This window comes from Panulirus ornatus, chromosome 3, assembly GCF_036320965.1.
Source record: "Panulirus ornatus isolate Po-2019 chromosome 3, ASM3632096v1, whole genome shotgun sequence".
Lineage (NCBI taxonomy): Eukaryota > Metazoa > Arthropoda > Malacostraca > Decapoda > Palinuridae > Panulirus > Panulirus ornatus.
The window spans coordinates 30761128-30785466 of record NC_092226.1 but is presented as its reverse complement, the minus strand read 5'-3'; the positions used below and the strand labels follow the sequence as shown (position 1 = coordinate 30785466).

Below are 24339 nucleotides of genomic sequence, written 5' to 3'. Positions count from 1 at the left end.
AGATGTGTATGTATATACATGTGTATGTGGGTGGGTTGGGCCATTCTTTCGTCTGTTTCCTTGCGCTACCTCGCTAACACGGGAGACAGCGACAAAGCAAAATAAAATAAATAGATAGATTACAAGTTTTGGAAGGTATTCTGTAAACACAGTTTGCAGAACTTTCTGGTGAGTTTTTGGTTAAAATATTCATGATGGTATTGGTACTGCTGAAGGCTTCATATACATTTAAGGCTTTGAGTAGGTGGGGACCTCGCAGAACTTCAAAACAAAGGTTTCATGGTATCATGAGAAGGCTTGGGATTAACTCTTTAAGATGATTTCCTTGCCAAATCAAATGAATCATCAGTTAAAGATCTAAGATGTTTTAACTTGGATCCAATGTTATTTATACATTCTCAGGCTGTTCATCCATAAATCCTGGACTGCATATACATAATGCTTAAATGAACATTGGTAGGAAAGTTAGTGAAAATTAGTGAAAGTCTGTATAAGCTCTGTGTAGCTGATATACTAAATAACAGTTTTTGAACTTAGATTGTCATTCGGCTGAAAATACATAGTTGAGGTGTTACATGTATTACAGAACATGGGGGTAACTAGTAACTAGTTAACTAATCATAAAAGAAATTAAGGTTGAGATGGTTTGGATATTTCCATACATTGGATTAGCTTGTGAGTGAGCTACCTCTACCTAGTCAGGGTGGTATATATACAAGAGTATTTACAGAGTAAATGATATGGTTTAAACATCAAGTGATGAGTATTTACAGTAGTACAGTAGTTGACATACCATATACCATAATTTAAAAAACTAGATGCTTACTTGCTTACTTGTTCATGTATTGTTTTATGACTCCCACAAAAGTAGGGGAAGGATTGTTCTTATATCTGTCTGTTTGAACTCTAGTAGATGCAAGTTGATAGTGGTAACAAATGGTGGCCCATTGGGGTAGGGACTAAGGAGGGAGGAGGTCTCTGTGATGGGATGTGTCAGCAGTTTATTGTGTGTGTGTGGATGGAAATTTTGTAAAATGTGAAGTGGATAAAGTCATGGTCACAGTAAAAGGATTAATTCCCCACATAGCAGGGTTTCTTTTCAATGCTCAGTGGGCTTTGAATATAGTGTTGAAAGTTATATTGTCTTTCGTAGCCAACATATATTTCATGGACATTGCATTAAATTTTCCAGATTACAGAACAGAGGCTTATGGAATTATTTGGACGATATGGACCTTTAGCATCCATAAAGATAATGTGGCCAAGAACAGATGATGAGAGGAATCGAGGTCGGAATTGTGGTTTTGTTGCCTTTATGAATCGAAAAGATGGAGAAAGAGCACTGTCTGCTCTGAATGGTGAGTTACTTTGAGACTTGGTTGGTTTTAGTACATTGTACAGGGGTCCCTGACTTTAGCATCTGACTTGTGAACTCCCACTTCCATGAACAAGCTCAATGAAATATTCTTTAATTTCTAGTCCAACTTGCAAGCACTTATACATACTTATGAACCACATACCTTCTTTTTTTGTTAAGTGTTGTTTGATATAATGCACTATTTACTGTGTTTACATCAGAATATGATATCAGATACAGTATTACAATTAGTTATAGGTTTTTACTCTGATTTTGTGCATTTCTTTATATTCTCTGACTTATGGACAGATTGACTTATAAACGGGCTTCAGGAAACCCATTCTGTTCGTAACTCAGGGACCCCTTATACCTAACAGCTGATGAGGGAATGTGTGCAAATGGAACTTTTTTTCATCTTGCTTGTGCTTCCTTGCTCATGTCATTGAACTAATTGATGAAAAAAAAAGTATTAGGACAAATCAAATGTGGAAAAGAAGATAGAAAATTGCATGATGATTTCGTAATAATCTAGTAAACTACTTAGAGAGCCTCTTGCTATCTCCCTTTGAATTCATATGAGACAGGTTAAGGTGTGATAAACATGAATAATTTGATAATTGTGCCTACTTTATTTATGGCAGAGTGATACTATATGGTGCCTATTCCCTCTAGGAAATCCCATCAAGGGCCATCACAGGGATGGCCGCTACAGAATTGTCCATTTATTCTTGTCTTTCCGTGCCTCCCTTGCATAACCATTCCATACATTCTTCCCTTACTTCTATCCCTCCAGTACTCCTTCTTTCTGTTTCCCCATGTTACAGGTGTTCCTTTGATACTCACCCCTTTAATTGTACCTTCATATTTTCTCCCTGTAAACTCCCTTTCTTAGATTCTTTCCACATACCCAAACCCTCTCAAAGTATATCACCCACTCTACCACTCTGCAATTCATTATTGCGAGAAATAGCTGTTAAGAGAAATAGTCATATTTTACCTCAACACCTCGGTAGGCTTAATTTTTCTTTCATAATCGTTTGTCATTTCCTGAGTTAGTGTTTTAGTGTTAGGAACACACACACAAATATCCTTATTTATTCACATCCATTCTCTAGCTGTCATGTAATGCCATGTAACCACAGCCCCCAGCCCATCAACCATACCCGACAGATCTTTCCATGGTTTACCTCAGCTGCTTCATATGCCCTGTTTCTGTCCAGTGACAGCACTTCACCCCTGTGTACCACATTGCTCCTACTCACTCTATCCCTGTACACCTTTACCCTCCTGTATGTCCTAGCACTTAGCACTCAAAATCTTGTTCACTCTATCCTTCCATTGCTAATTTGGCCTCCCTGTTTTACTTGTCCCCTCCACTTCTGACATGTTTATCCTTGTTGTCGCAATATCTCCATATTCTCATACCAATTCAGCTCTCCCTCTTCAGATCTCTCAACTACACACTTGTTATTACTGCACCTCTTGGTTTCTTAATAGAATGATAAAGGGGAGAGGTTTAAGTATTTAAGTGAAGAGAGGATTAAGGGACAGCATAGTCCTCCCAACCCAGACCTATGCAGCCAAAACATGGACATAGAATGAATTACAGAGGTCAGGAATCCAAGATTTAGAAATGAGCTGTTTGAAAGGAGCATATGGTATGATTAGATGATATGAAGAAAGAAATGAAGGGGTGTATGAGACATGTAATATGGCAAGGAATGCAAAGGAATGAATTGTGAAGTGGTAGAGTGGGTTAAATGTAAAATTTAAGGTGGTTGGACGTGTAGAAAGAATGCAAGACTGGGAGTTTATAAGGAGAGTGTATGATAGTACATAATAATTAAAGGGGTTGATATGAAAAGGAAGACCACGTGTGAGATGAGGAAATAGAGTGGAAGAATATTGGAGGTAGAGAACTTGAAGAATTCTTGGAATGGTACATGTGAGGGAGACAAGAATTCTTGGAATGGTTCATGTGAGGGAGACAAGAATTCTTGGAATGGTACATGTGAGGGAGACATGTAAGGACAAGGATAAATGAAGATTCTTTTGCCATGGCCACCCCCTTTATGGGAGTTCTCAGAGGAAACAGGCATCAGAAATATAAATAGATAGATAGATATGTATATATATGTATGTGTGTGTGTGTGTGTGTATGTGCGTATGTGTGTGTATGTGTGTGTGTGTGTGTATATGTATATATATATGTATATTATCCCTGGGGATAGGGGTGAAAGAATACTTCCCACGTATTCCTCGCGTGTCGTAGAAAGCGACTAGAGGGGACGGGAGCGGGGGGCCGGAAATCCTCCCCTCCTTGTATTAACTTTCTAAAATGGGAAACAGAAGAAGGAGTCACGCGGGGAGTGATCCTCCTCCTCGAAGGCTCAGAGTGGGGTGCCTAAATGTGTGTGGATGTAACCAAGATGTGAAAAAAAAAAAAAAAAGGAGAGATAGGTAGTATGTTTGAGGAAAGGAACCTGGATGTTTTGGCTCTGAGTGAAACGAAGCTCAAGGGTAAAGGGGAAGAGTGGTTTGGAAATGTCTGGGGAGTGAAGTCAGGGGTTAGTGAGAGGACAAGAGCAAGGGAAGGAGTAGCAATACTCCTGAAACAGGAGTTGTGGGAGTATGTGATAGAATGTAAGAAAGTAAATTCTCGATTAATGTGGGTAAAATTGAAAGTTGATGGAGAGAGGTGGGTGATTATTGGTGCATATGCACCTGGGCATGAGAAGAAAGATCATGAGAGGCAAGTGTTTTGGGAGCAGCTGAATGAGTGTGTTAGCGGTTTTGATGCACGAGACCTGGGTTATAGTGATGGGTGATTTGAATGCAAAGGTGAGTAATGTGGCAGTTGAGGGAATAATTGGTATGCATGGGGTGTTCAGTGTTGTAAATGGAAATGGTGAAGAGCTTGTAGATTTATGTGCTGAAAAAGGACTGATGATTGGGAATACCTGGTTTAAAAAGCGAGATATACATAAGTATACTTATGTAAGTAGGAGAGATGGCCAGAGAGCGTTATTGGATTACGTGTTAATTGACAGGCGTGCGAAGGAGAGACTTTTGGATGTTAATGTGCTGAGAGGTGCAACTGGAGGGATGTCTGATCATTATCTTGTGGAGGCTAAGGTGAAGATTAGTATGGGTTTTCAGAAAAGAGGAGTGAATGTTGGGGTGAAGAAGGTGGTGAGAGTGAGTGAGCTTGGGAAGGAGACCTGTGTGGGGAAGTACCAGGAGAGACTGTGTACAGAATGGAAAAAGGTGAGAACAATGGAAGTAAGGGGAGTGGGGGAGGAATGGGATGTATTTAGGGAATCAGTGATGGATTGCGCAAAAGATGCTTGTGGCATGAGAAGAGTGGGAGGTGGGCTGTTTAGAAAGGGTAGTGAGTGGTGGGATGAAGAAGTAAGAGTATTAGTGAAAGAGAAGAGAGAGGCATTTGGACGATTTTTGCAGGGAAAAAATGCAATTGAGTGGGAGAAGTATAAAAGAAAGAGACAGGAGGTCAAGAGAAAGGTGCAAGAGGTGAAAAAAAGGGCAAATGAGAGTTGGGGTGAGAGACTATCAGTAAATTTTAGGGAGAATAAAAAGATGTTCTGGAAGGAGGTAAATAGGGTGCGTAAGTCAAGGGAGCAAATGGGAACTTCAGTGAAGGGCGTAAATGGGGAGGTGATAACAAGTAGCGGTGATGTGAGAAGGAGATGGAATGAGTATTTTGAAGGTTTGTTGAATGTGTCTGATGATCAGAGTGGCAGATATAGGGTGTTTTGGTCGAGGTGGTGTGCAAAGTGAGAGGGTTAGGGAAAATGATTTGGTAAACAGAGAAGAGGTAGTAAAAGCTTTGCGGAAGATGAAAGCCGGCAAGGCAGCAGGTTTGGATGGTATTGCAGTGGAATTTATTAAAAAAGGGGGTGACTGTATTGTTGACTGGTTGGTAAGGTTATTTAATGTATGTATGACTCATGGTGAGGTGCCTGAGGATGGGCGGAATGCGTGCATAGTGCCATTGTACAAAGGCAAAGGGGATAAGAGTGAGTGCTCAAATTACAGAGGTATAAGTTTGTTGAGTATTCCTGGTAAATTATATGGGAGGGTATTGATTGAGAGGGTGAAGGCATGTACAGAGCATCAGATTGGGGAAGAGCAGTGCGGTTTCAGAAGTGGTAGAGGATGTGTGGATCAGGTGTTTGCTTTGAAGAATGTATGTGAGAAATACTTAGAAAAGCAAATGGATTTGTATGTAGCATTTATGGATCTGGAGAAGGCATATGATAGAGTTGATAGAGATGCTCTGTGGAAGGTATTAAGAATATATGGTGTGGGAGGCAAGTTGTTAGAAGCAGTGAAAAGTTTTTATCGAGGATGTAAGGCATGTGTACGTGTAGGAAGAGAGGAAAGTGATTGGTTCTCAGTGAATGTAGGTTTGCGGCAGGGGTGTGTGATGTCTCCATGGTTGTTTAATTTGTTTATGGATGGGGTTGTTAGGGAGGTAAATGCAAGAGTCCTGGAAAGAGGGGCAAGTATGAAGTCTGTTGGGGATGAGAGAGCTTGGGAAGTGAGTCAGTTGTTGTTCGCTGATGATACAGCGCTGGTGGCTGATTCATGTGAGAAACTGCAGAAGCTGGTGACTGAGTTTGGTAAAGTGTGTGGAAGAAGAAAGTTAAGAGTAAATGTGAATAAGAGCAAGGTTATTAGGTACAGTAGGGGTGAGGGTCAAGTCAATTGGGAGGTGAGTTTGAATGGAGAAAAACTGGAGGAAGTGAAGTGTTTTAGATATCTGGGAGTGGATCTGTCAGCGGATGGAACCATGGAAGCGGAAGTGGATCATAGGGTGGGGGAGGGGGCGAAAATTTTGGGAGCCTTGAAAAATGTGTGGAAGTCGAGAACATTATCTCGGAAAGCAAAAATGGGTATGTTTGAAGGAATAGTGGTTCCAACAATGTTGTATGGTTGCGAGGCGTGGGCTATGGATAGAGATGTGCGCAGGAGGATGGATGTGCTGGAAATGAGATGTTTGAGGACAATGTGTGGTGTGAGGTGGTTTGATCGAGTAAGTAACGTAAGGGTAAGAGAGATGTGTGGAAATAAAAAGAGCGTGGTTGAGAGAGCAGAAGAGGGTGTTTTGAAATGGTTTGGGCACATGGAGAGAATGAGTGAGGAAAGATTGACCAAGAGGATATATGTGTCGGAGGTGGAGGGAACGAGGAGAAGAGGGAGACCAAATTGGAGGTGGAAAGATGGAGTGAAAAAGATTTTGTGTGATCGGGGCCTGAACATGCAGGAGGGTGAAAGGAGGGCAAGGAATAGAGTGAATTGGAGCGATGTGGTATACAGGGGTTGACGTGCTGTCAGTGGATTGAATCAAGGCATGTGAAGCGTCTGGGGTAAACCATGGAAAGCTGTGTAGGTATGTATATTTGCGTGTGTGGACGTATGTACATGTGTATGGGGGGGGGGTTGGGCCATTTCTTTCGTCTGTTTCCTTGCGCTACCTCGCAGACGCGGGAGACAGCGACAAAGTATAAAAAAAAAAAAAAAAAAAAAGATAGATAGATAGCTGGTGGTATATCTGATATCAGTCTTGTGGAGGCGAAGGTAAAGTTTTGTTGAGGTTTTCAAAACAGAGGAAGCAGTGTTAGGGAGAAGAGAGTAGTGAGAGTAAGTGAGCTTGGAAACGAGATTGTGAAGAAATACCAGCATAGATTTTGTGTAGAATGGCAGAGGGTGAGAGTAAATGAAGCCAGGGGAGTGGGTGAGGAATAAGAGGTATTTAGGGAAGCAGTGCTGGCATGTGGCATGCAAAAGGTTGGAGGAGGGCATATTAGGAAGGGTAATGAGTGGTGGGATGAAGAAGTAAAGTTGCTAATGGAAGAGAGAAAAGAGGCATTTGGCAGTACGAACAGGAAATGAGTGCAAATGATTGAGGGATTATAAGAGGAAATGGCAGGTGAAGACAAAGGTGCAGGGGTTGAAAAAGGGGGTAAATGAGTATTGGTAAACTTAATGGGGAATAAGAAGATATTTTGGAGGAACATCAATAATGTGCAAAAGACAAGAGAACAAATGGGAACATCGGTGTAGAGGGCAAAAGGGGAAGTGTTAACAGGTAGTGAAGAAGTAAGGAGATGGAGTGAGTATTTTGAAGGACTGTTAAATGTGTTTGATGATAGAGTGGCAGGTGTTGAATGTTTTGATCAGGGTGGTATTCAAAGTTAGAGAAACATGGAGAGTGGTTTGGTGAAGAGAGAGGAGGTGGTGAAAGCCTTGCATAAGATAAAATGTGGCAATGATGTTGAGGTGGACAGTATTTTGTAGTGTCACACTCAGGTCTACTACCAGTGCTGTATTATCAGTAAACAACAACTGACTTACTTCCCAGGCCCTCTCATCTCCTATAGACTGCATCCTGGCCCCCTTTACAAAGACTTTCACATTTATTTCCCTCACAACCCCATCTATAAAAAAATTAAATCATGGTGACATCACACACCCTTGCTGCAGACCATTCTTGACTGGGATCCACTCACTCTCCTCTCTTCCTACTCATACACGTCTTACACCTTTGAGCTGTATAGGAGAGAATAATTGCTAGGGCCCTTAATAGAGTAATGAAGGGTAGAGGTGTAAGTATTGAAGTCATAGAAGTGCAGAAAATATTAAAGGACAGCATAGTACTTCCGATCCTGACCAATGCAGTGAAAATATGGACATGGAATTAGTCACAGAGGTCAAGAATCCAAGCTGTGGAAATGAATTATTTGAGAATAGTATGTGTTATAACTCGATGGAATGAAGAAAGGAATGAGGTAGCGTATGAAAGATGTGGTATGGCAGGGAATGTAAAGGGGAATGAATTGTGGAATAGTCGAGTGGGAAAAATGTAATACTTTGAGATGTTTTAGGTACAGGGAAAGATTGCAAGAGAGGAAGTTTACTAGGAGGGTGTATGACAGTACAATTAGAATACTTGGTATGAGAGGAAGATCAACTGTGTCTTGGGGAAATAGAGTGGAATATTACAGGAGGGAGAGCAATGGTGTATGTTAGGGAGGTATGTAAGGACAAGGATAAGTGGAGAATGTAAGGACTGGGATAAGTTGAGACTTGCTGTGGTCACCTCCTTGTTGGGAGTTCCCGAATGGAATGGCCATCATTGATGTAGATAGATAGAGGCCATGATTTTTATTTGATCACTTTAAGAAAGGGGGAAATTGTCTCAGCAGCCCTCACTGAGATTGTTTCCCTATCTGTTAAGCACTTTTCTCAATTCTGTTTGGTTTCCACTATGTCTGATGCAATATTGCTGATAATTTGCTGTTTCTGTATTTGACAAAGGAAACTTTGGCCACTAGCAAGGAATATATGACTTGTCATGCTTTAAAGTAATACTTTTTTATAGCAGGTTTTCTTTAAATCTCTGTATGTATTGTTTATAATGATAGAGTATGTATACACTTTCATATGTTTGCCTATTCATTTCAAAAGAGAGCAAGAATTAAAGTAAGTGTAGGAATTGGGGTGGATAGATGGGAACATCAGAGTGTTATGGTGGAAGAATTGTGAGTCTAAGCAGTATCTTTCATATAGAGTTGATAGAGATGCTCTGTGGAAGGTATTAAGAATATATGGTGTGGGAGGCAAGTTGTTAGAAGCAGTGAAAAGCTTTTATCGAGGATGTAAGGCATGTATACAAGTAGGAAGAGAGGAAAGTGATTGGTTCTCAGTGAATGTTGTTTTGCGGCAGGGCGGCAAGGGTGCGTGATGTCTCCATGGTTGTTTAATTTGTTTATGGATGGGGTTGTTGGGGAGGTAAATGCAAGAGTTTTGGAGAGAGGGGCAAGTATGCAGTCTGTTGTGGATGAGAGAGCTTGGGAAGTGAGTCAGTTGTTGTTCGCTGATGATACAGCGCTGGTGGCTGATTTGGGTGAGAAACTGCAGAAGCTGGTGACTAAGTTTGGGAAAGTGTGTGAAATTAGAAAGCTGAGAGTAAATGTGAATAAGAGCAAGATTATTAGGTACAGTAGGGTTGAGGGACAAGTCAATTGGGAGGTAAGTTTGAATGGAGAAAAACTGGAGGAAGTGAAGTGTTTTAGATATCTGGGAGTGGATTTGGCAGAGGATGGAACCATGGAAGCTGAAGTGAATCATAGGATGGGGGAGGGGGCGAAAGTTCTGGGAGCGTTGAAAAATGTGTGGAAGGCGAGAATGTTGTCTTGAAAAGCAAAAATGGGTATGTTTGAAGGAATAGTGGTTCCAACAATGTTTTATGGTTGTGAGGCGTGGGCTATAGATAGAGTTGTGCAGAGGAGGGTGGATGTGCTGGAAATGAGATGTTTGAGGACAATATGTGGTGTGAGGTGGTTTGATTGAGTAAGTAATGTAAGGGTAAGAGAGATGTGTGGTAATAAAAGAGTGTGGTTGAGAGAGCAGAAGAGGGTGTTTTGAAATGGTTTAGTCACATGGAGAGAATGAGTGAGGAAAGATTGACAAAGAGGATATATGTGTCAGAGGTGGAGGGAACGAGGAGAAGTGGGAGACCAAATTGGAGGTGGAAAAATGGAGTGAAAAAGATTTTGAGTGATCGGGGCCTGAACATGCAGGAGGATGAAAGGCGTGCAAGGAATAGAGTGAATTGGAACGATGTGGTATACCAGGGTCGACATGCTGTCAATGGATTGAACCAGGACATGGGGTAAACCATGGAAAGTTTTGTGGGGCCTGGATGTGGAAAGGGAGCTGTGGTTTTGGTGCATTATACATGACAGCTAGAGACTGAGTATGAACGAATGTGGCCTTTGTTGTCTTTTCCTAGTGCTACCTCGTGCACATGCGGGGGGAGGGGGAGGGGGTTGTCATTTCATGTGTGGCAGGGTGGCGATGGGAATGAATAAGGGCAGACAGCATGAATTATGTACATGTGTATATATGTTTGTGTCTGTGTGTGTATATATATGTATACGTTGAGATGTATAGGTATGTATATTTGCGTTTGTGGATGTGTATTTACATTCATGTGTATGTGGGTGGGCTGGGCCATTCTTTTGTAAGTTTCCTTGTGCTACCTCGCTAATGCAGGAGACAGCGACAGAGTGTAATGAAAAAAATAATAGATAATAAGATCTTTCGTATTGGGAAAAATAAACACAGGTTGATGTATTTGTGCTTAGATTTATGTTAGGGATGTTATTGTTAACAGGAGGTAACTATTACATTACTTTTTCTTCCACGCAGGCAAAGATATTGATGGATTTGAGATGAAACTTGGTTGGGGGAAAGCTGTGCCCATCCCCCTTCATCCAATTTATATCCCTCCTGCTCTTGTTGAGTTGACCTTACCACCACCTCCATCTGGTCTGCCCTTTAATGCCCAGCCTGATAAACGAGATAGAGATAAAGTAAGTTTTATTAGTTTGATGAATATCTTACAGTATGCTTGATAAAATATTTTGTTAATATGATCACCATGGTAAAGTTTGATGTAATAAAGTTATTTATTTGCATGATGACTACCCATTGGTTTAAAGAGGTAAAAGTTGGCTAGATTAATGGGAGAGTTATGCTTAAAATGGATAGATATCCTCTGTTTAAATTGTTTCTGTGTGATGCTGATGCACAAATAGAGTAATAGCTTTAGGATTTACATTGTGAGTATTATTCTCTTGATTTTGTAAAAGATATTGAATTGGATGAACCAGATTTTATGTGGATTAAGAGGAATGTAATGCATGTAATGTAGAATGTGAAAAAGTAATTAGTCTGTAAACAAGTAGCACAGACAAATGTGGATTCATCTCCATCCTCCTGTTACCTCCTCAACACACGTCTGTTCTAGGTATCACATACAACACACACATATCATTCACCTCCTATGCCATAAACATAAGACAAAAGTAACAGAAAACTGAGTGCCCTCATATCACTGTTACCAGATTTGGACATGAAAAGAAACCTTTAGTATCCTGTACTAACAGTTTATCCACAAAACTGTGCATCACCTAACAATTTGTACATCTTGTCAAAAGTTCATATAACAAAGCTGCACATCACACAAATCAGGGTGCTAAGGAAAATCAGTGGCTTGTTAGTACCCTCAGACATTTAGCATTTGCACACCAAAACACAGGTCCTCCCAATATACTCAGCACTCGCATTTTTTGCAACAGCACTAGACCTTTCCTAACCAAACTACTCCATAACCATCCACCAACCTCTAGGTTTGAATAAAAAACTTACCCAAGCTTTATACTTCAACAGCCAGTGCTCTAAGATCCCCCCCCCCCCCCCCCCCAACATAACACTGACAAAATATTACACATTAAGATGGCTTGATGAGCACTAACCACCCAGCCTCCCAAACCAGTCTTGAATACAACCCCATCATACACTCGTCTTAAACCGCACATCCTAGACATAGATACACTTTTTCATCTGCACTTAGAACACCCCCCATCTTTATGACACTACATATATAGATTCAATATATCACAAGACTAATCATGCCCAGGTTGCTTCTTTCATTCTGAAGATGTGAGATGCTTAATCTTAACATGGCCTGCCTTCACCTCACAAAAACATGCATACATTGTCACACTCCTTGACCTATCATCTCACCTATGGACGTGGCTGGCTTCCTGAGCGATGTGGGAGCTCCATAGAAGTGTCTTCTGGGGCAGGAAGGTGAAAGTAAAATAGTTACAAAGGCACTAATTATTACTGTGATTTATAAAGAATTTTGGTTAATTATAAGCATGGTCCCATCAGGAAAAATCTGGTTCCTGGGAGAGATTTCTCAAATTATGTCAAATGAATGTGGACGAGACATCAGGAAACATAGTACAGAATAGGTACATTAATTATTGAAATAAATGATAAAGCACACAAGGTTGTGTTTTAGATATAATATAAATGTTATCTGGCATTATGATACATGAAAGGTAGGGATACATTTAAGAGTCAGCCCTCTCACCAACAGACCCAGTTTTATAACTTTTTTGTGATATAAAAGGTTAAATCATACACAGTGCATTTAAGTACACAAAGCGTTAAATGTAAATTATACATAGCAGCGAATGGAACCATGGAGTCATAGCGTGAAAAGGGGTAAAGGTGCTAGGGGCACTGAAGTATGTGTGGAAAGAGAACATTATCTGGGAGGGCAAAAATAGGTATGGTTGAAGGTATGCTAGTCCCAACAGTATTGTATGGATACATGGCATGGGCTGTAGATAAGGCTGGGTGGAGGAGGGTGGATGTGTTAGAAATGAAATGTTTGAAGGACAGTATGTGGAGTAAGGTGGTTTGATTGAGTAAGTACTGAAAGGATATGTATATATTTTTTCTTTTTTATTTATGTATTTATTTATTATACCTTGTTGCTGTCTCCCGCATTAGCGAGGTAGCGCAAGGAAACAGATGAAAGAATGGCCAAACCACTCACATACACATGTATATACATATATGTCCACACACACATACATATAAATACCTATACGTTTCAATGTATACATATATATACATACACAGACATATACATATATACACATGTACATAATTTAACTTGCTGCCTTTATTCATTCCCGTCGCCACCCCGCCACACATGAATTGAAAACCCCCACCCCTGCATGTGTGCGAGGTAACGCTAGGAAAAGACAACAAAAGGCCACATTCATTCACACTCAGTCTCTATCTGTCATGTATAATGCACCGAAACCACAGTTCCCTTTCCACATCCAGGCCCCACAAAACTCTCCGTGGTTTGCCCCAGATGCTTCACATGCCCTGGTTCAATCCACTGACAGCACGTTGACCCCGGTATACAACATTGTTCCAATTCACTCTATTCCTTGCACGCCATTCACCCTCCTGCATGTTCAGGCCCTGATCACTCAAAATCTTTTTCACTCCATCTTTCCACCTCCACTTTGGTCTCCCACTTCTCCTCGTTCCCTCCACCTCTGACACATATATCCTCTTTGTCAATCTTTCCTCACTCATTCTCTCCATGTGACCAAACCATTTTAATACACCCTCTTCTGCTCTCAACCACACTTTTTTTTATTACCACACATCTCTCGTAACCTTTCATTACTTACTCAATCAAACCACGTCACACCACATATTGTCCTCAAACATCTCATTTCCAACACATCCACCCTCACCTGCACAACCCTATCTATAGCCCACGCCTCGCAACCATATAACATTGTTGGAACCACTATTCCTTCAAACATACCCATTTTTGCTTTCCGAGATAATGTTCTCGCCCTCCACACGTTTTTCAGCGCTCCCAGAACTTTCACCCTCTCCCCCACCCTGTGACTCACTTCCACTTCCATGGATCCATCTGCTGCCAAATCCACTCTCAGATATCTAAAACACTTCACTTCCTCCAGTTTTTCTCCATTCAAACTTACCTCCCAATTGACTTGTCCCTCATCCCTACTGTACCTAATGACCTTGCTCTTATTCACATTTACTCTCAGGTTTCTTCTTTCACACACTTTACCAAACTCAGTCACCAACTTCTGCAGTTTCTCACCCGAATCAGCCACCAGCGCTGTATCATCAGTGAACAACAACTGACTATTTTCCCAAGCCCTCTCATCCAGAACAGACTGCATACTTGCCCCTCTTTCCAAAACTCTTGCACTCACTTCCCTAACAACCCCATCCATAAACAAATTAAACAACCATGGAGACATCACACATCCCTGCCGCAAACCGACATTCACTGAGAACCAATCACTTTCCTCTCTTCCTACTCGTACACATGCCTTACATCCTTGATAAAAACCTTTCACTGCTTCTAGCAACTTGCCTCCCACACCATATACTCTTAATACCTTCCACAGAGCATCGCTATCAACTCTATCATATGTGTTCTCCAGATCCATAAATGCTTCATACAAATCCATTTGTCTTTATAAGTATTTCTCACATACATTCTTCAAAGCAAACCCCTGATCCACACATCCTCTTCCACTCCTAAAACCACACTGCTCTTCCCCAGTCTGATGTTCTGTTCATGCCTTCACCCTTTCAATCAATACCCTCCCATATAATTTCCCAGGAATACTCAACAAACTTATACCTCTGTAATTCGAACACACCTTTATCCCCTTTGCCTTTGTACAAGAGCACTATGCATGCATTCCTCCAATCCTCAGGCACTTCACCATGAGCCATACATTCATTGAATATCCTCACCGACCAGTCAACAACACAGTCATCCCCTTTTTGATAAATTCCACTGCAATACCATCCAAACCCGCCGCCTTGCCGGCTTTCATCCTCTGCTGCAAAGCTTTCACTACCTCTTCTCTGTTTACCAAATCATTCTCCCTGACCCTTTCACTTTGTACACCGTCTCGACCAAAACACCCTATATCTGCCTTTCTATCATCTAAAACATTCAACAGACCTTCGAAATACTTCATCTCCTCACATCACCACTACTTGTTATTACCTCCCCATTAGCCCCCTTCACCGATGTTCCCATATGTTCTCTTGTCTTATGCACTTTATTTACCTCCTTCCAAAATATCTTTTTATTCTCCCGAAAATTTGATGATACTGTCTCACCCCAACTCTCATTTGACCTCTTTTTCACCTCTTACACCTTTATCTTGAACTCCTGCCTCTTTCTTTTATACATATTCCAGTCATTTGCACTATTTCCCTGCAAAAATCATCCAGATGCCACCCTCTTCTCTTTCACTAATAATCTTACTTCTTCCTCCCACCACTCACTACTCTTTCTAATGTGCCCACCTCCCACGCTTCTCATGCCACAAGCATCTTTTGCGCAAGCCATCACTACTTCCCTAAATACATCCCATTCCTCCCCCACTCCCCTTACGTCCTTTGCTCTCACCTTTTTCCATTCTGCACTCAGTCTTTCCTGGTACTTCCTCACACAAGTCTCATTCCGAAGCTCACTTACTCTCACAACTCTCTTCACCCCAACATTCTCTCTTCTTCTCTGAAAACCTGTACAAATCTTCACCTTTGCCTCCACATGATAATGATCAGACATCCCTCCAGTTGCACTTCTCAGCACATTAACATCCAAAAGTCTCATCTTTCACATGCCTATCAATCAACACATCATCCAATAACGCTCTCTGGCCATCTCTCCTACTTACATACTTTTTTTTTTTTTTTTGCTTTGTTGCTGTCTCGCACGTTTGTGAGGTAGCGCAAGGAAACAGACGAAAGAAATGGCTCAACCCACCCCCATACACATGTATATACATACATCCACACACGCAAATATACATACCTACACAGCTTTCCATGGTTTACCCCAGACTCTTCATATGCCCTGATTCAATCCACTGGCAGCACGTCAACCCCGGTATACCACATCGATCCAATTCACTCTATTCCTTGCACTCCTTTCACCCTCCTGCATGTTCAGGCCCTGATCACACAAAATCTTTTTCACTCCATCTTTCCACCTCCAATTTGGTCTCCCACTTCTCCTCGTTCCCTCCACCTCTGACACATAGATCCTCTCGGTCAATCTTTCCTCACTCATTCTCTCCATGTGCCCAAACCATTTCAAAATACCTTCTTCTGCTCTCTCAACCACGCTCTTTTTATTTCCACACATCTCTCTCACCCTTACATTACTTACTCGATCAAACCACCTCACACCACACATTGTCCTCAAACATCTCATTTCCAGCACATCCGTCCTCCTGCGCACAACTCTATCCATAGCCCACGCCTCGCAACCATACAACATTGTTGGAACCACTATTCCTTCAAACATACCCATTTTTGCTTTCCGAGATAATGTTCTCGACTTCCACACATTCTTCAAGGCTCCCAGAATTTTCGCCCCCTCCCCCACCCTATGATCCACTTCCGCTTCCATGGTTCCATCCGCTGCCAGATCCACTCCCAGATATCTAAAACACTTTACTTCCTCCAGTTTTTCTCCATTCAAACTTACCTCCCAGTTGACTTGACCCTCAACCCTACTGTACCTAATAACCTTGCTCATATTCACACTTACTCTTAACTTTCTTCCACACACTTTACCAAACTCAGTCACCAGCTTCTGCAGTTTCTCACATGAATCAGCCACCAGCGCTGTATCATCAGCGAAAACAACTGACTCACTTCCCAAGCTCTCTCATCCCTAACAGACTTCATACTTGCCCCTCTTTCCAAAACTCTTGCATTCACCTCCCTAACAACCCCATCCATAAACAAATTAAACAACCATGGAGACATCACACACCCCTGCCGCAAACCTACATTCACTGAGAACCAATCACTTTCCTCTCTTCCTACACGTACACATGCCTTGCTCCTCGATAAAAACTTTTCACTGCTTCTAACAACTTGCCTCCCACACCATATATTCTTAATACCTTCCACAGAGCATCTCTATCAACTCTATCATATGCTTTCTCCAGATCCATAAATGCTACATACAAATCCATATGCTTTTCTAAGTATTTCTCACATACATTTTTCAAAGCAAACACCTGATCCACACATCCTCTACCACTTCTGAAACCACACTGCTCTTCCCCAATCTGATGCTCTGTACATGCCTTCACCCTCTCAATCAATACCCTCCCATATAATTTACCAGGAATACTCAACAAACTTATACCTCTGTAATTTGAGCACTCACTTATATCCCCTTTGCCTTTGTACAATGGCACTATGCACGCATTCCGCCAATCCTCAGGCACCACACCATGAGTCATACATACATTAAATAACCTTACCAACCAGTCAATAATACAGTCACCCCCTTTTTTAATAAATTCCACTGCAATACCATCCAAACCTGCTGCCTTGCCGGCTTTCATCTTCTGCAAAGCTTTTACTACCTCTTCTCTGTTTACCAAATCATTTTCCCTAACCCTCTCACTTTACACACCACCTCGACCAAAACACCCTATATCTGCCACTCTATCATCAAACACATTCAACAAACCTTCAAAATACTTACTCCATCTCCTTTTCACATCACCACTACTTGTTATCACCTCCCCATTTGCGACCTTCACTGAAGTTCCCATTTGCTCCCTTGTCTTACGCACTTTATTTACCTCCTTCCAGAACATCTTTTTATTCTCCCTAAAATTTAATGATACTTTCTCACCCCAACTCTCATTTGCCCTCTTTTTCACCTCTTGCACCTTTCTCTTGACCTCCTGTCTCTTTCTTTTATACATCTCCCACTCAATTGCATTTTTTCCCTGCAAAAATCGTCCAAATGCCTCTCTCTTCTCTTTCACTAATAATCTTACTTCTTCATCCCACCACTCACTACCCTTTCTAATCAACCCACCTCCCACTCTTCTCATGCCACAAGCATCTTTTGCGCAATCCATCACTGATTCCCTAAATACATCCCATTCCTCCCCCACTCCCCTTATATCCTTTGTTCTCACCTTTTTCCATTCTGTACTCAGTCTCTCCTGGTACTTCCTCACACATCTTCCCAAGCTCACTTACTCTCACCACTCTCTTCACCCCAACATTCACTCTTCTTTTCTGAAAACCCATACAAATCTTCACTTTAGCCTCCATAAGATAATGATCAGACATCCCTCCAGTTGCACCTCTCAGCACATTAACATCCAAAAGTCTCTCTTTTGCGCGCCTGTCAATTAACACGTAATCCAATAACGCTCTCTGGCCATCTCTCCTGCTTACATACTTATACTTTTTAAACCAGGTACTCCCAATCACCAGTCCTTTTTCAGCACATACACAGTGCATTTTTCCTTTTTTTTATTATACTTTATTATTATACTTTATTTTTTATTATACTTTATTGTATTTTCTTTTTTATTGTACTTTATCGCTGTCTCCCGCATTTAGCAAGGTAGTGCAAGGAAACAGATGAAAGAATGGCCCAACCCACCCACATACTTTTGTATATACATAAACGGCCACACACGCACATATACATACATATACATTTCAACGTATACATACACAGACATATACATATATACACATGCACATATTTTTACATGCTGCCTTCATCCATTCCCATTGCCACCCCGCCACACATGAACTAGCATCCCCCCACCCTCCCTCAGCGAGGCAGCGCCACAAACAGACAATAAAAAGCCTCGTTCATTCACACTCAGTCTCTAGCTTTCATGTGTAATGCACCAAAACCACAGCTTCCTTTCCACATCCAGGCCCCACAAAACTTTCCATAGTTTACACCAGACGCTTCACATGCCCTGGTTCAGTTCACTGACAGTACGTTGACCCCTGTTACACCACATCGTTCCAGTTCACTCTATTCCTTGCACGCCTTTCACCCTCCTGTATGTTCAGGCCCCAATCACTCTAAATCTTTTTCACTCCATCCTTCCACCTCCAGTTTGGTCTCCCACTTCTCCTCATTTCCTCCCTCTCTGACACATATATCCTCTTTGTCAATCTTTCCTCACACATTCCCTCCATGTGACTAAACCATTTCAACACACCCTCTTCTGCTCTCCCAACCACACACTTTTTATTACCACACATCTCTCTTACCCTTTCATTACTTACTCGATCAAACAACCTCACACCACATATTGTCCTCAAACATCTCATTTCCAACACATCCACCCTCCTCCACACAACCCTCTCTATATCCCATGCCTCACAACTATATAACATTGTTGGAACCACTATTCCTTTGAACATACCCATTTTTGCTCTCCAAGGTAATGTTCTCACCTACCACACATTCTTCAACACTCCCAGAGCATTTGCCCCCCTCCCCTATGCTGTGACTCACTTCTGCTTCCATGGTTCTATCTGCTGCCAAATCCACTCCCAGATATCTAAATCACTTCACATCCTCCTGTTTTTCTCCATTCAAACTTACCTCCCAAGTGACTTGTCCCTCAACCCTACTGAACCTAATAATCTTCCTCTTATTCACATTTACTCTCAGCTTTCTTCTTTCACACAATTTACCAAACTCCGTCACCAACTTCTACAGTTTCTCACCCAAATCAGCCACGAGCGCTGTATCATCAGTGAACAACATCTGACTCACTTCCCAAACCCTCTCATGCCCCTCTCTCCAAAACTCTTGCATTCATCTCCCTAACATCCCCATCCATAAACTAATTAAACAACCCCTGCTGCAAACCGACATTTACTAGGAACCAATCACTTTCCTCTCTTCCTACTCGCACTCATACATTACATCCTTGATAAAAACTTTTCACTGTTTCTAGCAACTTACCTTCCTCACCATATACTCATATACTCTTCATACCTTCCACAGAGCATTTCTATCAACTCTGTCATGTGCCTTCTCCAGATCCATAAATGCTACATACAAATACATCTGTTTTTCTAAGTATTTCTTACATACATTCTTCAAAGCAAACACCTAATCCACACATCCTCTACCACTTCTGAAACCACACTGCTCTTCCCCAGTCTGTTGCTCTGTACATGCCTTTGCCCTCTCAATAAATACCCTCCCATATAATTTTCCAGGAATAATCAACAAACTTATACCTCTGTAATTTGAATACTCACCTTTATCCCCTTCGCCTTTGTACAATGGCACTATGCATGCATTCTATCAGTCTTCAGGCACCTCACCATGAACCATACATGCATTGAATATCCCCACTCCCCTTATGTCAGTTGCTCTCACCTTTTTCCATTCTGCACCCAATCTCTCATGGTACTTCCTCACACAAGTCTCCTTTCCAAGCTCATTTACTTTCACCACTCGCTTCACCCCAACATTCTCTCTTCTTTTTTGAAAACCTCTACAAATCTTCACCATTGCCTCCACAAGATAATGAACAGATAGCCGTCCAGTTGCCCCTCTCAGCACATTAACATCCAAAAATCTCTCTTTCACATGCCTTTCAGTTAATACATAATCCAATAACACTCTCTGGCCATCTCTCCTTCTTACATACATATACTTATGTATATCTCTCTTTTTAATCCAGGTATTCCCAACCACCAGTCCTTTTTCAGCACACAAATCTACGAGCTCTTCACCATTTCCATTTACAACACTGAATACCCCATGTACACCAATTATACCCTCACTACTCACCTTTGTATTCAAATCACCCATCACTATAACCTAATCTCATGCATCAAAGCTGCTAACACACTCAGCTGCTCCCAAAACACTTGCCTCTCATGATTATTCTTCTCATGACCAGGTGCATAGGCACCAATGATCACCCATATCTCTCCATCCACTTTCAGTTTTACCCATATCAATCTAGAGTTTACTTTCTTACACTCTGTCTCCTGTTTCAGGACTAGTGCTACCCCTTCCTTTGCTCTTGTCCTCTCACCAACCCATGACTTTACTCCAAAGATATTCCCAAACCACTCTTCCCCTTTACCCTTGAGCTTTGTTTCACTCAGAGAGTCAAAACATCCAGGTTCCTTTTCTCAAACATACTACATATCTCTCCTTTTTTTCTCATCTTGGTTACATCCGCATACATATGGACACCCCAATCTGAGCCTTTGAGGAGGATGAGCACTCCTCACATGACTCCTTCTGTTTCCCCTTTTAGAAAGGGGAGGGTTTCTAGCCCCCTGCTCCCATCCCCTTTAGTCGCGTTCTATGGCATGCAAGGTAAGTATTCTTTCCCTTCCCATCCCCAGGTTCAGTCGGGTTGGTGTACAAGTCAAGTGGGAGGTAAGTTTGAATGGAGAAAAACCAGAGGAAGTGAAGTGCTTTAGATATGTGGGAATGGATTTAGCAGTGGATGGAACCATGGAAGCAGAAATGAGTCACAGGATGGGGAAGGGGGCGAAGGTTCTGGGAGTGTTGAAGAATGTATGGAAAGCGAGAACGTTATCTCGGCAAAAATAGGTATGTTTCAGGGAATAGTGGTTCCAATAATGTTATATGGTTGTGAACCATGGGCTATAGATAGGGTTGTGCAGAGGAGTGTGTTTGTGTTGGAAATGAGATGTTTGAGGACAATATGTGGTGTGAGGTGGTTTGATTGACTAAGTAATGAAAGGGTAAGAGAGATGTGTGGTAATAAAAAGAGTATGGTTGAGAGAGCAGAAGAGGGTGTATTGAAATGGTTTAGTCACATGGAGACAATGAGTGAGGAAAGATTGACAAAGAGGATATACATGTCAGAAATGGAGAGAATGAGAAGTGGGAGACCAAATTGGAGGTGGAAGGATGGAGTGAAAAAGCTTTTGAGCGATTGGGGCTTGAACATACAGGAAGGGGAGAGGCATGCAAGGAATAGAGTGAATTGGAATGATGTGGAATACCATGGTTGACGTGCTGTCAATGGATTGAACCAGGGCATGTGAAGCATCTGGGATAAACCATGGAAAGTTTTGTTGGGCCTGGATGTGGAACGAGAGCTATGGTTTCAGTGCATTGCGCATGACAACTAGAGACTGAGTGTGGACGAATGTGGCCTTTGATGTCTTTTCCTAGGGCTACCTTGCATATGCATGGGGGGGAGGAGGGGGTGCCATTTCATGAGTGATGGGGTGGCGACGGGAGTGGATGAAGGCAGTAAGTATGAATATGTACGTGTGTATATATGTATATGTCTGTGTATGTATATATATGTATACATTGTAATGCATAGATGTGTATATGTGTGTGTGTGGGCATTTATGTATATACATGTGTATGTGGGTGGGTCGGACCATTCTTTCATTTGTTTCCTTGTGCTACCTTGTTAACGCGTGTGACAGCGATAAGTATAATAAATGAATAATTTATTTTATTTATTTATTTTGCTTTGTAGCTGTCTCCCACGTTAGCAAGGTAGTGCAAGGAAACAGACGAAAGAATGGCCCAACCCACCCACATACACATGTATATACATACACGTCCACACACGCAAATATACATACCTATACATCTCAGTGTATACATATATATACACACACAGACATATACATATATACACATGTACATGATTCATACTGTCTGCCTTTATTCATTCCCATCGCCACCTCGCCACACATGGAATAACCATCCCCCCCCCCTCATGTGTGCGAGGTAGCGCTAGGAAAGACAACAAAGGCCCCATTCGTTCACACTCAGTCTCTAGCTGTCATGTAATAATGCACCGAAACCACAGCTCCCTTTCCACATCCAGGCCCCACAGAACTTTCCATGGTTTACCCCAGACGCTTCACATGTCCTGGTTCAATCCATTGACAGCATGTCGACCCCGGTATACCACATCGTTCCAATTCACTCTATTCCTTGCATGCCTTTCACCCTCCTGCATGTTCTGGCCCCGATCACACAAAATCTTTTTCACTCCATCTTTCCACCTCCAATTTGGTCTCCCACGTCTCCTCATTCCCTCCACCTCTGACACATATATCCTCTTTCTCAATCTTTCCTCACTCATTCTCTCCATGTGACCAAACCATTTCAAAACACCCTCTTCTGCTCTCTCAACCACACTCTTTTTATTACCACACATCTCTCTTACACTATTATTACTTACTCGATCAAACCACCTCACACCACATATTGTCCTCAAAAATCTCATTTCCAGCACATCCACCCTCACCTGCACAACTCTATCCATAACCTATGCCTCGCAACCATACAACATTGTTGGAACCACTATTCTTTCAAACATACCCATTTTTGCTTTCCAAGATAATGTTCTCGACTTCCACACATTCTTCAAGGCTCCCAGAATTTTCGCCCCCTCCCCCACCCTATGATTCACTTCTGCTTCCATGGTTCCATCTGCTGCCAAATCCACTCCCAGATATCTAAAACACTTCACTTCCTCCAATTTTTCTCCATTCAAACTTACCTCCCAATTGGCTTGACCCTCAACCCTACTGTACCTAATAACCTTGCTCTTATTCACATTTACTCTCAACTTTCTTCCTTCACACACTTTATTAGACTCAATCACCAGTGTCTGCAGTTTCTCACATGAATCAGCCACCAGCGCTGTATCATCAGCAAACAACAACTGACTCACTTCCCAAGCTCTCTTATCCACAACAGACTGCATACTTGCCCCTCTTTCCAAAACTCTTGCATTCACCTCCCTAACAACCTCATCCATAAACAAATTAAACAACCATGGAGACATCACACACCCATGCCGCAAACCTACATTCACTGAGAACCAATCACTTTCCTCTCTTCCTACAAGTGCACATGCCTTACATCCTTAATAAAAGCTTTTCACTGCTTCTAACAACTTGCCTCCCACACCATATATTCTTAATACCTTCCACAGAGCATCTCTATCAACTCTATTATATGCCTTCTCCAGATCCGTAAATGCTACATACAAATCCTTTTGCTTTTGTAAGTATTTCTCACATACATCCTCAAAGCAAACACCTGATCCACACATCCTCTACCACTTCTGAAACCACAGTGCTCTTCCCCAATCTGATGCTCTGTACAAGCCTTCACCCTCTCAGTCAATAACCTCCCATATAATTTACCAGGAATACTCAACAAACTTATACCTCTGTAATTTGAGCACTCACTTATATCCCCTTTGCCTTTGTACAGTGGCACTATGCAAGCATTCCGCCAATCCTCAGACACCTCACCATGAATCATACATACATTAGATAACCTTACCAACCAGTCAACAATACATAATATTATAAATGAGATATATATTCACACTTTTTCTTGACACATGCTTGTTGTGCCCCAAGTGGAATTGTCTGGTATAAAGGGATTGAATTGCTAACATTGGACAGAACTAGGGCATACCCCCTTCCTCATGACACACACTTCCTCATGGCACTCACTTTCTGCTCAGTTGTAAGGGGTATAAGTAGGTTACTTAAACCCCTTCTATGTGTCATAGAAGGCGACTAAGGGAGACGGGAGTGGGGAGCTAGAAACCCTCCCCTCGTATTTTAACTTTCTAAAAGGGGAACAGAAGAAGGAGTCACGCGGGGAGTGCTCATCCTCCTCGTAGGCTCAGACTGGGGTGTTTGAATGTGTGTGGATG

General features: G+C 41.8%; 1 protein-coding gene across 4 annotated transcripts in view; it reads left to right on the top strand.

The window, feature by feature from the left end:
• LOC139761845 (U2 snRNP-associated SURP motif-containing protein) overlaps positions 1–24339 on the top strand; it is a 434305-nt gene that overhangs the window by 67910 nt on the left and 342056 nt on the right. For all 4 annotated transcript variants that reach the window (XM_071686407.1, XM_071686396.1, XM_071686389.1 and 1 more), the window contains exons 7-8: positions 1193–1358; positions 10595–10758. In XM_071686407.1, the coding sequence (XP_071542508.1) occupies positions 1193–1358; positions 10595–10758 (330 nt within the window). The remainder of the gene's footprint in view (positions 1–1192; positions 1359–10594; positions 10759–24339) is intronic.